General features: G+C 38.8%; 1 protein-coding gene across 1 annotated transcript in view; it reads right to left on the bottom strand.

Moving 5' to 3' along the window:
• LOC126456834 (mitogen-activated protein kinase kinase kinase 7-like) overlaps positions 1-13,318 on the bottom strand; it is a 152,351-nt gene that overhangs the window by 107,011 nt on the left and 32,022 nt on the right. Inside the window, exon 4 of the mRNA XM_050092639.1 lies at positions 5,858-6,000. Coding sequence (XP_049948596.1) covers positions 5,858-6,000 — 143 coding nt within the window. The remainder of the gene's footprint in view (positions 1-5,857; positions 6,001-13,318) is intronic.

Below are 13,318 nucleotides of genomic sequence, written 5' to 3'. Positions count from 1 at the left end.
CGTAGATCATTGCTGATTCTTCCGCCTTTAGGGGCAGTTTCTCACCCCTAGGACAAGAGAGTGCCCTGAACCTCTCTCCAATCCTCTGCCCTCTTTGACAACACAGAATGAAGGTGACTTCTTATACCGTAAGTCTTAAGCCACCAATGCTGATTATTAATCAAAATTTAAGCAGTGGCAGGATTCGAACTCGCCACCAAAAGCGTTTTGATTATGAATCGAAGACGCTACCCCTAGACCACAGGTGACCTTATCTATGTGACCAAATGAAAGTATGTCGCAGCTGAATAATAGACCAGCCAAAGAATCCTATCACTCACAGCTGAGCTAGCCACTTTCATGTCTCCCTTTTGGCGACTGCTCAGTCTCTCATCCGGTAGGTAATCAAATCGGGCACTGATCACTGGACTGTGTATCATTAACTGCCTCCCACTGAGTATTATGTGTGAGTGCTAGATGCCAAACTGAAATAGCTCTTTGGTGAGAATTGCAGTGTAACTGCTAAAGTGTGTGACATGCCGTTATCCTTGGCAGCCCACTTCTTTGTCCTCATCTTTCTTGTCTCATTGCTCCACCACTGTCCCAATACTGTAATGCATTTTACTCCACAACATTCCGTTCCTCCCTCTCTCTCTCTCTCTCATGGCACATTCTCTCACTTTGGTTATTATTTAAGTGTTATTTTGCTGCTGAGTGTGAATTGTGATGTTGGCCCTCCTTGTCCCACACATTCTTACTCCCCCCCCCCCTTCCTTGCCACTGCACAAATTAGCCTATCTATACAACAGCTGTGTGTGTGTGTGTGTGTGTGAGAGAGAGAGAGAGAGAGAGAGAGAGAGAGAGAGAGAGAGAGAGAGAGAGGGGGGGGGGGAGTGGGGAAGGGGGTTTGGGGGGGCAGACGAGGGCTGCAGCAGATGAATGATTGCCTTCAGACATTTTTCTTTATTGCTTAAAAACTAAAATTTTCATTCTCTAAGATTACAATAAATTACTTGTTTCTTGGATGAATCTCTTCCTCTGTAACAGAGTGCACATTAGTCTGAAATTTTATGACAGATTATAATCTAGTGCCTGATAGGAATTCAAGCTTAGACCCTTGCAATTTGTGGTCAATGCTTTTAGAGGCTACTCTAAGTCATCAAGACAGGATTCACAACCAACCTTCAGAGCTTCAATTTTGCATTACAGCTTCTTTTCAAGTTTCACAGAAGTCCTCCAGCATAGCTTGCTGAACTAGTTCTCCTGTAAGAAAGAAGACCAGGAAAAAAGGTGGCATACAGCCTTTTGGCTTTTGTCTCCGGAGCCTCAGCTGATGTTTTTTTAGTGTTTTGCCGGCATTGTGACTAGAATTCTCAAAGAATCACCTCCATTACTGGTAGCAGACTGGAGTCGAGCCTACTGTGGAGGTTAAACATACTCTCCACACTGATGTCCATGGGGGTGTTTCCCTAGTCATTATCACTGTAGCTCCTCCATTGTTATTTGCAAGGGTGATTCAACGTAGCACGGAAATTCAGGATACATTTGTCTTGACGATTTCTTCTTTCTTGTTAAAATTACTGTCATGTTTATGAATTTCGATGGCTATTCTGAACAAATGGGTGTGGTAGCTCTTCTTCACACTGAGAACCTACACGATGATGAATTTTAATACATGGTCGATATCTCACAGCAGATCATGTTGCACCTGTCCCAATCTGTAAAAAAGTTTATGTTCAATGATCTGCTACTGATTCACTGTATAGTCATTCTAACATAGACTTTTCCACAAGTATACTCCTGACATTTTGAGTGAGACTGTATTGTCCTTTGTTGATCTGAGACACTATCAGAACACCAAAGTTAGATTTGTATGTAGTCTTCACACTGAGTTTACACAATATACAGCTGATTCTGTCCATCATCCTGAAACTGTCTGGCAGAATAGCCCTCCCCAACATTCCTCCTCCTGGCACGACACTTTGCTAGTGAACAGCCCCCAGGTAGCTGTAACAACATCTTTTCTTCCATAAGTGTAAATCCAGCAATGTATGATGGAGAATATATGTGAATTCTGGGATGTAAAGTGAGGTATTGTTAGAACTGATGATACCAACATCAGTTGTGAGTTGATACAAGAATTTATTTCCCGTAAATAGCAAGGATCTTTTTTGCAATAATCCCTACATTTGCCTAACTGTATGAGGGCGGGAAATGCCATCCAGTAGAATCATGCCTGCTGTCAACAGTCCAAGTCGTCAGGCTATGGCCTGTCATGGTTCCTAGAGTAGTACTGTAGGAGTGGCATTTACAGTCTTAACGTGACGGTGTATTCATGCTCCAAAACATTGTATTCATAATATTGTATGTTGATGCAATCACCTTCAACTTCTTCTTCTTCTTCTTCTTCTCCTCCTCCTCCTCCTCCTCCTCCCCTGTCACCCTCACTACTTTTCTTTGTTGAAGAGTAACAATGCTTCTATTCCATGGATAATTGCTTTGATTCAGATTGGGAATGGTGTGTTAAGAAATATAATCTCTTTCACTGTAATAATTTGGTGTTGCATATATAGGCCCATTCTGTTTCATTTGTACTTTGAAATCAACTGGCGGGGGACCCAATGTGCACAAATTTTCTTTCACTGACAGAATACTGTGCTTCAGTTATCATCTACCTGGTTGTACTGTCACCTTCTACAAATGCATGGACTGAGATTCGAACCCAAGACCTTTGCCTTTATGGGCAAGTGCTTTACCAACTGTGCTACCCAAGCACAACTCATGACCTGTCCTCACTCCCTTACTTCCACCACTACCTGAAGTTTCATGTCAGCGCACACTCTGCTGTAGAGTGAAAAATTCATTCTGGAAACATCTCCCAGGCTGTCGGTGACAGACAGGCATGTCTCCTCAATATCCTTTCTTCCAGGAGTGCTAGTCCTGCAAGCTTCACAGGAGAACTTCTGTGAAGTTTGGCAGGTAGGAGATGAGGTACTGGCACAAGCAAAGCTGTGAGGACGGGTCGTGAGTAATGCTAGGGTAGCTTAGGTGTTAGAGCACTTGACTACGAAAGGCAAAGGTTCTGGGTTATGGTGATTACATAATAAAGACTAACACCATCACCATCTTTTTTTGTGGTGATAATTAGAATTTTATGGCTACTCTCCTAAGTTTATTGAAGGAGATAATGCACTGGGAAGGGAAGTCTGAGGGGGTGGGGAATGCATGCATGAAGGGGGGTGAGGGAGAGGGGGAGGAGGGGAGAGGGAGAGGGAGAGGGAGAGAGAGAGAGGGGGGGGGGGGGAGGGAGGGAGGGAGAGAGAGAGAGAGAGAGAGGGGGGCGGGCAGAGGGGGGGGGAGGGGAAACTACAATGATTCCAACACGTCTTAATTTGTACAGTGCACAATGCAAGTCTGGTGATAGCAAATAAGCAATTATAATAAGTCTGCAAAGTACAAGTAACAATAATACCAGAACCTATGGGAAGTAAGTTAACTGTAAGTACTATCACATTTGCCAAAATCAAGACAAGAGCTGTTTAAATTATGTATTCAATGTTCTGTTAAGTCACAAAATAATAATGCATGTTGAATATGATTTTATAAAATATGATTTTTAAACAGAAGTGACACAGCTAAATATGTCTACATTTCAGGCAGCTTTTATATTATAAAACAGACAGACTTCTTTTACACCTTTTGCACTTTCCTCTCCACCTCTCTTGACACAGTCAAGTCACAAAAGCATGTCATTTATTGAAATAAATAAGAGCAACAACCACTAATACTTGTTTGTCAACCTGACTGCAAGTACTTAAACAGAAACAATGGCCTGTCACTGAGGGTACTATGAATACCACTTAATAATGCCCAGCCTGCTCATACAAATGGGATGAACCTCCCTTTTATATGGGAACACAAAACTACTGTTTGACAGTGTTCAGCCTCCTGAAGAAGATCACAGCAATTGGAGCAAAACAATGAGTTACAGTAGAAACATTAGAGCGAAATGACACGACAGATTTCAGTTTTATTGACATTTGCTGACATATACTCATGCTTTATTTCTAATGGTAAACTATGAGATCAAAAGTATCCGGACCCCCCACCTCCCCCCAAAAAAACCATGTTTTTCATATTAGGTGCATTGCACTGCCATCTACTGCCACGTACTGCATATCAGCAATCTCAGTAGTCGTCAGACATCGTGAGACAGCACAATGGGGTGCTCCACGGAACTCACAGATTACGAATGTCATCATGTGATTGGGTGTCACTTGTGTCACAGATCTGTAAGTGAGATTTCCACACTCCTAAACATCCCTAGACCCACTGACTCCTATGTGATAGTGAATTGGAAATGTGAATGGACACATACAGCACAAAACCTTACAGGCCGACCTCGTCTGTTGACTGACAGAGACCGCCAACAGTTGAAGAGGGTCGTAATGTGTAATAGGCAGACATCTATCCACACCATCACACAGGAATTCCAAACTTCATCAGGATCCACTGCAAGTATTATGACAGTTAAGCGGGAGGTGAGAAAACTCGGATTTCATGGTCGAGCGGCTGCTCATGATGTTTTAAGCACCTTCTTGCTTCTCAGTGTTGAAGAGCAATTCGGGGATGGAGACTGCATCTTTCAACAAGATCAAGAACCTGTTCATAATGCACGGCCTGTGGTGGAGTGGTTACATGACAATAACATCGCTGTAATGGACTGGCCTGCACGGAGTCCTCACCTGAATCCTACAAAACAACTTTGGGATGTTTTGGAATGCCAACTTCGTGCCAGGCCTCACCAATTGACATCGATATCTCTCCTCGGTGCAGCACTCTGTGATGAATAGGCTGCCATCCCCCAAGAAACATTCCAGCATGTGGTTGAATGTATGCCTGTGAGAATGGAAGCCTTCAGGCTAAGGGTGGGCCAACACCATACTGAATTCCAGCATTACCGATGGAGGGCACTATGAACTTGTAAGTCATTTTCAGCCAGGTGTCAGGATACTTTTGATCACATAATGTATCTGTGTCCACAAAATTTAAATGGTATTTCCCAAAGACTTATTGAATTTTTTAAATATTTTTAAGTAGACGAATTCATCAGAAATGATATGAACAAGGTATGGAAAGTTCTTAGTCGAACATGAATATTTTAAGGAGTAAAGGTAACAACTGACCATATGGTAGACGCATTGAGTTGTCAACAGTTTACTAAGTACATTTCTGGGTTTCAGACAAATCCTTCTCCAGACCTATACAAAACACATCCATATGTAAAGCTATGCGCTGATATTGCAGCTAAAACGGGGTGAATGTCAAGTGGCATGAGCTAAGAGAGGGATGAGGCAGTGAGAGAGAGAGAGAGAGAGAGAGAGAGAGAGAGAGAGATGGTCTGGAACAAATGGCTCACAACTGGGAGGGAGAGGCAACAGTTGCACAGGATAAAAATATGGCACTGGTGAGCTCGTTATGGCCACAGGCACGTGGAGCTGTGCTTAGCACATACGGCTTGGAGGAATGAAGTGGAGGGGGAGGAAATATAACAGAGCAAACAGGAGACTGTGGAGGGAGTGAGTGCAGGATCAGTGAAGTTAGGGTCACGGGGCCTGGGTGGAGGGGATGTGTGGTGGAGAGAGAGACCAGGCAGGTGTGCCAGTAGATGTGTTCGAGCCTCAACAATTTGATGAGTAGTTACGTTCAATCCTTAGATTATTCAGAAATGATATGGTTAATTACCTCCTTTAGACTAGCTTCTGAATTACACAATTTCATTATTAGCAGGAAACAATGTAAAACAAAAAATGAATGTCTATGAAAAAAGTATAAATAATTATCACTACAGCTAATAGTGAAAAAAAGAGGAACTTGCCTTCAAACACTTCAGGAGCCATCCAAGCAGCACTCCCTTTATTGTTTGTCATATAGGTTTTCTTATCACAGGCTGTTCCAAAGTCACATATTTTGAGTACTTTTCCACCCATTATGAGAAGAAGGTTTGGTGGTTTAAGATCCCTGTAATAAGAAAACATGATTCTATCAATTTCACTGTTAAAATAAAGATTAGTACTAAAGCAGTTGCTGAGTAAATAACTGAGCATGAATAATGTTACAAATACAAGAAAATATTAAGAGTAAATCATAAGAAAACTTCATCACTATTACTTTGACAAGTGTGTTGCTTATAGAGGCATAGACTACCAAATAACCTCTGAAAACACAAATACAATACTGATTCTGATGCTGTCATGTACACATCCTATTGCTATCTTCTAACAGACCAGTGAATACAGTCTGATTAAAAATTATTGTCTCACGACAAACATACTTGGATAAAAATAAGCAAAATAAACAAAATTACAGTAGCATTTATTTAAAAAGGGGTAACCACTACTGTACAAGCAGAATAGTTTCAAATATTTCATACATTCACATACAACAGTGCTCACATTATGCCTATTTCCTGTCTTTTAGTCTAATAAAAAAGTGGGGAAAAACACTTGATCAGTAGTAAAAGAGAAGATGAGTACGACAATAGTTTTTATATCGTGTTATGGAATAACTCATCCTGTAGTTACAAAATAGTTCTGGAAAAGTAAAAGGCTCAAAATGAAGGTCACAAGCAACCCCTTGCTGGAACTCCAGTTCCAAGACATAATTAAAATGACATCATACCATCACACATGTAGATGTAGTCTACATACTTTGTACTATGTGTTGACACATTGCATGGTCGTTAACTTATATCTTGTGACCACCGGCTTTTGTTTTGCTTTGGCAGTGTGCTGTCATTGAAATCCTTATCAAAGAGAAAAAAATGAACCTTAAGACTTCGGCCTGCACATGGTCATTTGCGCACAGGTGACAACAGTGTTATGACGTGTATGAAGTACATCAAAGATGGCAACACAAGCACGCAAGATGAGCTCTGCAGCAGTATCCCTCAAACAGTTTCCATGATACTCAACACATGACTTGAAGAGCTCATGGACAAAAGACACGTCACCTGTCAACGAAATCTCAACTAAATTTGCAACAGAAATACTGCTGTGCAGGGAATGATTAGTAAACTGAGTTATCAAGAAGTATTTAATGACTGTAAGCTACAAAGTTCACAGACTCATAGCCCAAAACTGGTATGCCCAATATGGAATACCAATATTATGAGGAGGAAAGACTGCTATCCAACCACATAGTAGAGGTGCTGAGTTGCAGTCAGGCACAATCAAAATATCTTTTCACTGTGATTGTCTGCAACTCAATATGCCTCTATAAGGTGAGTAGTAAACAAAACATCAAAATAACGAATGGCACGATTTGGATTAGCCATAAGAAAAAAGCAGGAAGAGATTGATCTACTGGGAAAATATGAACAGTCTTCTGTGATGCAGATGGCTGCATTCTGGTTGATTTTCTGGAACCTGGCCACATCATAAATGCTGTCCAAATCTAAACATCTCTGAAGCTCCATCGAGCATTGTAGACAAAAAGAACAAACTGCAGCCTCATATGCGTCCTAATACTGCTTGTGTCACAATGGGGAAAATTAAGAATTTTGATGGGGAAAGTCTTCTGCATCATCACTACAGTCCTGACTTGGCATGCTCTGGCTACCATGTTTTCACTTCTATGGAAGAATAGCTATTAGGTCAATGCTGTAAGATAATGAAGGATCTTGCAGACCCAGTGTCTTCCTGGTGAAACAGCAATTAATAAAATATGTACAATAACACCAGACGCTTATATATGGATCAACACAAAGTATATCAATATTGGCCGAGTGTGAGTATAACTCAAGCTCTGATGTTTCCATTCTAACTTAATTATGTATGTAGATAGTGCATCCATGCCGGGAGTCAAGAATCTCAATTATTTTTACCTGTTATTGATATCGATAGTGACATGATAATACTGGCATGATACTGGTCCTCGGAATTCCAGAACTTTTAAGAACATTTTAATTTTGAAGTTTTACAGTTAAACTTTTAGTTTAATTTCAGATTTGGTGTTGTAATTTTTGCATTTACTTTATTAATTCTGGAGCCATGTTAACATGCTACACTAATTGGCACCACAATTATTTAAACTTTCTTAAAATCCGCTGCTGAGTAGTCTTTGAGTTAGAGGAATCAAAGTTCAAAGATCAGTGAGCGTAATTTTTTGTGATCCTATGTGCTCAGTCATTTAAGTTATTAAATTATAATAATAAAAGTAATTTAATCATGATAGAAACTGAGTAATAGATATTGATGCTTGACAAACCACAAGGAATTTTGAAATTTAACCACAGGATTAAATTCCCACTGAAACTAAAAGTAGCTATTTTACTAATAGATACCCCCCCCCCCCCCCCCAATTAATATCTTTAAGGTGAGAGTAATTAGGTATTTACAAGACCGGAGCACCTTCAGGTTTATCTTCACTCATAATCAGATGAGACTGCAATCAAACCCACTCACACAGAAGCTTAAATTTTTTTACACTGTCATGGGACCTTTGACCAGAGTATGTGACATACATTCCAACAGTTTATGTCTATCCATTTCTGAGAAAAATTATCTCGACAAATGGACACACAGACAGTTAATGAATAACAAATTAATATTTTTTTCATGAGACAATTACAAAATAACAGTTTTCGGACTTTTCCCTTTACTTGTACTATAAAACCTTGCTTCTTGCCACATTTCATGATTCTAGGTCAACAGGAAGTACCCTATAGGTTTTGATTAGTGAGTTTGCAAGTATCAAAATATTTGACACAAATGGCTTTTTTTATTGCGCTGACTTAGAAGCTTTACTTTTTACACTGCTAAAGGATCTTACCTATTCCTGAGATAAAGGTGACTTAATAGTTGGACAGACAACAAAGTGACCCCATAAGGGTTCTGTTTTTACTGACTGTGGTATGGAGCACTAAAAATGGTGCACACATTCCAAAACAAAGTGTCTAAAATGATTTTATAATAATCAGTGATTTCACAATTTAAAATATTGTAGTTTCAAGATACACTATCAATGTTCACTGAGGAATAAAAACTCATCAACTAAATATGCAATTGAAAAACATACTGTAAGCAAAACAAAGCCAAAGAGGAAGTGTTAATTCTAACACTGACTAAAAAGCAGTTTTTGCCCATATGGGAACACATTTACCACAAAGCTGTAGTGAAGAAATCATCATCAATGAAACAAGAAGTGTGATCTAAATGGTGACAAACATATTTGCGGTACTACAAGTAGCCATAAGTACCATTATCCATAGAACACTGAGTGATAAATATGCACACAAAATAAACTATCGAACCAGATAAGAGAGTAATACACTAGCAACAATATTTGTAGATCCAAATCATTTCAAAACCACAGACTGTTTACCACAGGGTGGTCTGTGTTTGAACAATTTAAGGTCTATAGAATTCAGCCAGATGTTTATCGACATCTGCAAAAATTAAAAATAGTAAGGGTAATTTAATGTGAGTAGTGGGGGTGACAAGTTGCCTGATGAAATAACAAGTAAAAATATTATAAGAAAAGCTGTTCTTAAAAGTATAAGTGAATGTACATTTTTTCATGAACATAAACATTTATGGCTTACATATAAAACATGTAAATAGCAGAGAGGTAAAAACTATTGAGTGTTAAGCTATTAATTTATCTGTCAGAAGGGAGAAATATTACAGTTTTTCCTTGAAAGAACATAGCCTAAAGAAATCCTGCATCAAAATGCTTAATAAATTAGAGAACTATATTGCAGGTAAGAGCCTTTGAGGAGTAAGAAAATTCATGGAGGTTGCTGCATACTTATTAAAATTTCTTTGACATTTAGAGACAGATGATATTAATTTTCTCTATCGTGAACATACAATATATTTTCTTTGAAAGTTGCTGTTTGGAATTAGAGGGGCAAAATTATTGAAATAATTTTGACATATAGAACCCAGGTAAACAAATAACGAAAATATTTCTATTTAAACTCAGGAATCTCTTACAGACACCGACGATAGCTCAGTAAAAAAAATATATATATATATATATATATATATATATAATCTTGTTCTACCATGATTAGCAGCAGTAAACTGGCCATTGGCACAGCAGAAGTAAATTTGCCATTGGCACACTGTAGTACAAGCCCTAAAAACTCCAGCAGATTTCTTGAAAGCTTTATTGCATGTTTTTAACAAAACATCCCCCCCCCCCCCCCCCCCCCCCGTTGTCTGCCATAAAGAATAAGTATACTAAATGGATAAAAGCTGTAATAAACGTGTCTAGAACTCGAAATAGAATTTTACACAACGAACTGTAAAGTAATACAACTGTAGAATTGTAAACTAAGTAAAACAGAATAAAACTATATGTAGATGGGTGATAAAGACAGCAAAAGAAATGGTACACAAAACGTTCATTCTGAATAATACAAATCATAACTCAAAGGCACAGAATAAATGATACAATCCAAACTAAACAACTGACAATCCACAGATCTCCAAAATTAAGTCAGGTGACAAGTTCATTGAAAACCCTTCAGAAACAACGGAACATTAGAATGAATGAATCAAAATCAGATGTTGATTTAAGTGACTATCTAGGTAATGTCCCTATTTTCAGTTAGCACGGAAGTTCTAACTAAACATAAAATTGCAGTTAAATGTGTAGAAAAAGCAGTATTATCTTTAAAAAATAAAACTTCAACTGAATGGGATGAAATAACCTCCAGAGTAATTAAAACAGTTCCTAGTATACTATGAAGACACCAATCCATAACAATTAATCAGTCATTTGAAGAAATATGTTTCGTAGGTGCTCTAAAGGCTGTTATTCAAGAAGGGTCATCCCGACCAGCAGTTCACTTCCCAAACTTTACAAAAGTATTTGAAAAAATTTTATAGCACAATCTAATGTTGGCATATCAGACTAGCTTTGTGACTGGACTGAAGAGTTTCTAGCAACTAGAACACAACATGTCATTTTCAATGAAAAGATATCCTCAGACATAGAAATAACTTTGAGCATACTCCACGGGGGTGTTACAGTGTATTCCTTCTCACAATATATGCAAATGGCCAAAAGGATAACGTTGGAAGTTCCATGATGGTGTTGTGGACAGAGATGTTGTATTGCTAGAAAATTGTAGAGATGATTAGATGGTTGATTTTGGGGAAGGGACCAAACCGTGAGGTCACCAGTCCATGATCTAGGATGGCAGAAATATGGGAGGAAAAACACAAACAGCACAGGCCAGTCAAGGGGAAGGGATAATCGTGCAAAACGTATGGGCAGCAGGAACAGGAAAGAACAGGAGAGGGGTGGGTGGAAATGGGAAGAGCAGTGGTGCCCCAGAAACGATACACACGATGGGGCACCAGCACTGCCACCGAACCGTCTCAACATCCACACCGTATTACACCAGGGTGTACACGCGGACAAGGAAGAAAAATTCCCTGATTTCCCGGTTAGAAATACATTTTCTCCCACGTGAAAACACACTTTTTCCGTGTAAAGTGACAGTAAATTTTCCCTTATTAATCCTTTATACATGGGCGTAGAATTTTCCAGCACTTTAGAAAATGAAATGCAGAGAAAAAGACACGTTTTGGAAATATCTTTTATGTGCACCAACATGTGCATTGCGTATTTTTGTATTACGAAAGTATACATTGGAATTCCACTAAACACCACATGTTACTTTCCGAATCATTGAAATCAAGAGTCCGATGTATTTCTGTAAGCCAGTCATGCTCATGTCATGTGATCTCGGCAGCCAATGACAGTGGATATTCAGAGCATAGGACACGTGATGTAGTCAGTCAACAGCAACATCACTGTTACGTAGCATGAACACACAAACAGGAAACGTTAATAGTTTAAACTAATATACATAGTGTTGCTACAAGAAAAGCAAAGCTTTCACATATAATATTGGTCTCTAAGGTTAATCAGCTGGAAGAGAAGCTCAGATTTCGCATATAATGTTGATCTTATTTGCGCATGTTACACTTTAAGATATATCGCACAAATGTGCCAGCAAAATTTTTAATAATGACATAAATGTCTGATCAGGGTTCGAAATTCTTCTAAATGGCTCGTCATCAAAGAGCTGATGTTTAAATGAGATTCAAACCCTCTGTGATTTAAGAAATTCATGGTACATTCTCGCACATAATTCAACTAAAGTAAAAGTATATTTACTTTAAAAGTAACGCTTTTCAAACCACCATTCACAATATTTTCCCGTGACCTATTAGAAATAGGTTCGTTTCAGCAGTTGCCAGAGAGCGCAGATAACAGGCGACATCGTGCTTGCGCAGCTACCATGACGCAGGAAGCCCTTATGTATGTACGTGAAAAACATTAAAAGATCATACATTATGCCACAAAAGAAACAAGACCTCAGAGAATACTCCAAGAGCATCAGAATTTCGTGAACCATACTAAAATGTGTACATTTAAAGTGCATACTTAAAGTGCATATTCGTATGTCCAGATTCCCAATAAAGTAGACCTCGACTTGATATTAAGCTTTTCAGTGTGGTTTTTGGGATGTAAATTTTCTTGGAGCACCAGTACTGTGTTATATCATGTTTGGTTCTTTATTATGGCATAATGCCATACGTGCTAGAAGATGAAAATGTGCACTTGAAATGCACCAAACAGTTGAAACTAGCCAGTACTGTGGAATTAAAAGTTTCGTTTCAAATACATTGACTGCCTCTATTGATAAGGTTGATAAAAATCAAATTTCTTCAGCAAACAGACAAAAATAACTTCATTGTTCTGCAAGGTGATTAATGCTTGACAGTCAGAAAGGTGGAAATAAAATAAAATCTGAAACGAATGACATATTTTAGCCTGCTGTAATTATGTGAATATATTTTAATTCACTTGATAGCACCCTGCCACAGATGTCTGTTTTGTTTTCATTTGACGTGAGAGTAAATGAAGGGGAAACAGCAAAATCGCTAAATGTAAACACGGATCATGTGGAGACTATCCACTATAACTCAGACTGCTCTGCGCAACAGCGTCGGATCTACGATATTTGTGAAACGGGTCAATTCTAAGAAAATCATATTTTCAAAAATACATTCATCTTGTAGTGCACATCTTTCTGAAAAGTCTGAAACATAAAACATATATGTTCAAGGAAATGTAAGACATGTTACTTGGTGTCAAAGTGCAGTGCCACGCCTCTTCACAAAGCATTCTTCTATCGCATATCACTGTATTTCGCTCTGTGGAATTGAAACGTGTATATTTTGTAATGGATGCCATCAAACTATATTCAGGACAGTGGAAATTGAAATGTCCTGTCATGCCTCTCCTGCTCCCA

This window comes from Schistocerca serialis, chromosome 2 (genome assembly GCF_023864345.2).
Source record: "Schistocerca serialis cubense isolate TAMUIC-IGC-003099 chromosome 2, iqSchSeri2.2, whole genome shotgun sequence".
Taxonomy (NCBI): domain Eukaryota; kingdom Metazoa; phylum Arthropoda; class Insecta; order Orthoptera; family Acrididae; genus Schistocerca; species Schistocerca serialis.
The sequence above is the reverse complement of the archived record's forward strand: the minus strand, read 5'-3'. Positions and strand labels throughout refer to the sequence as shown.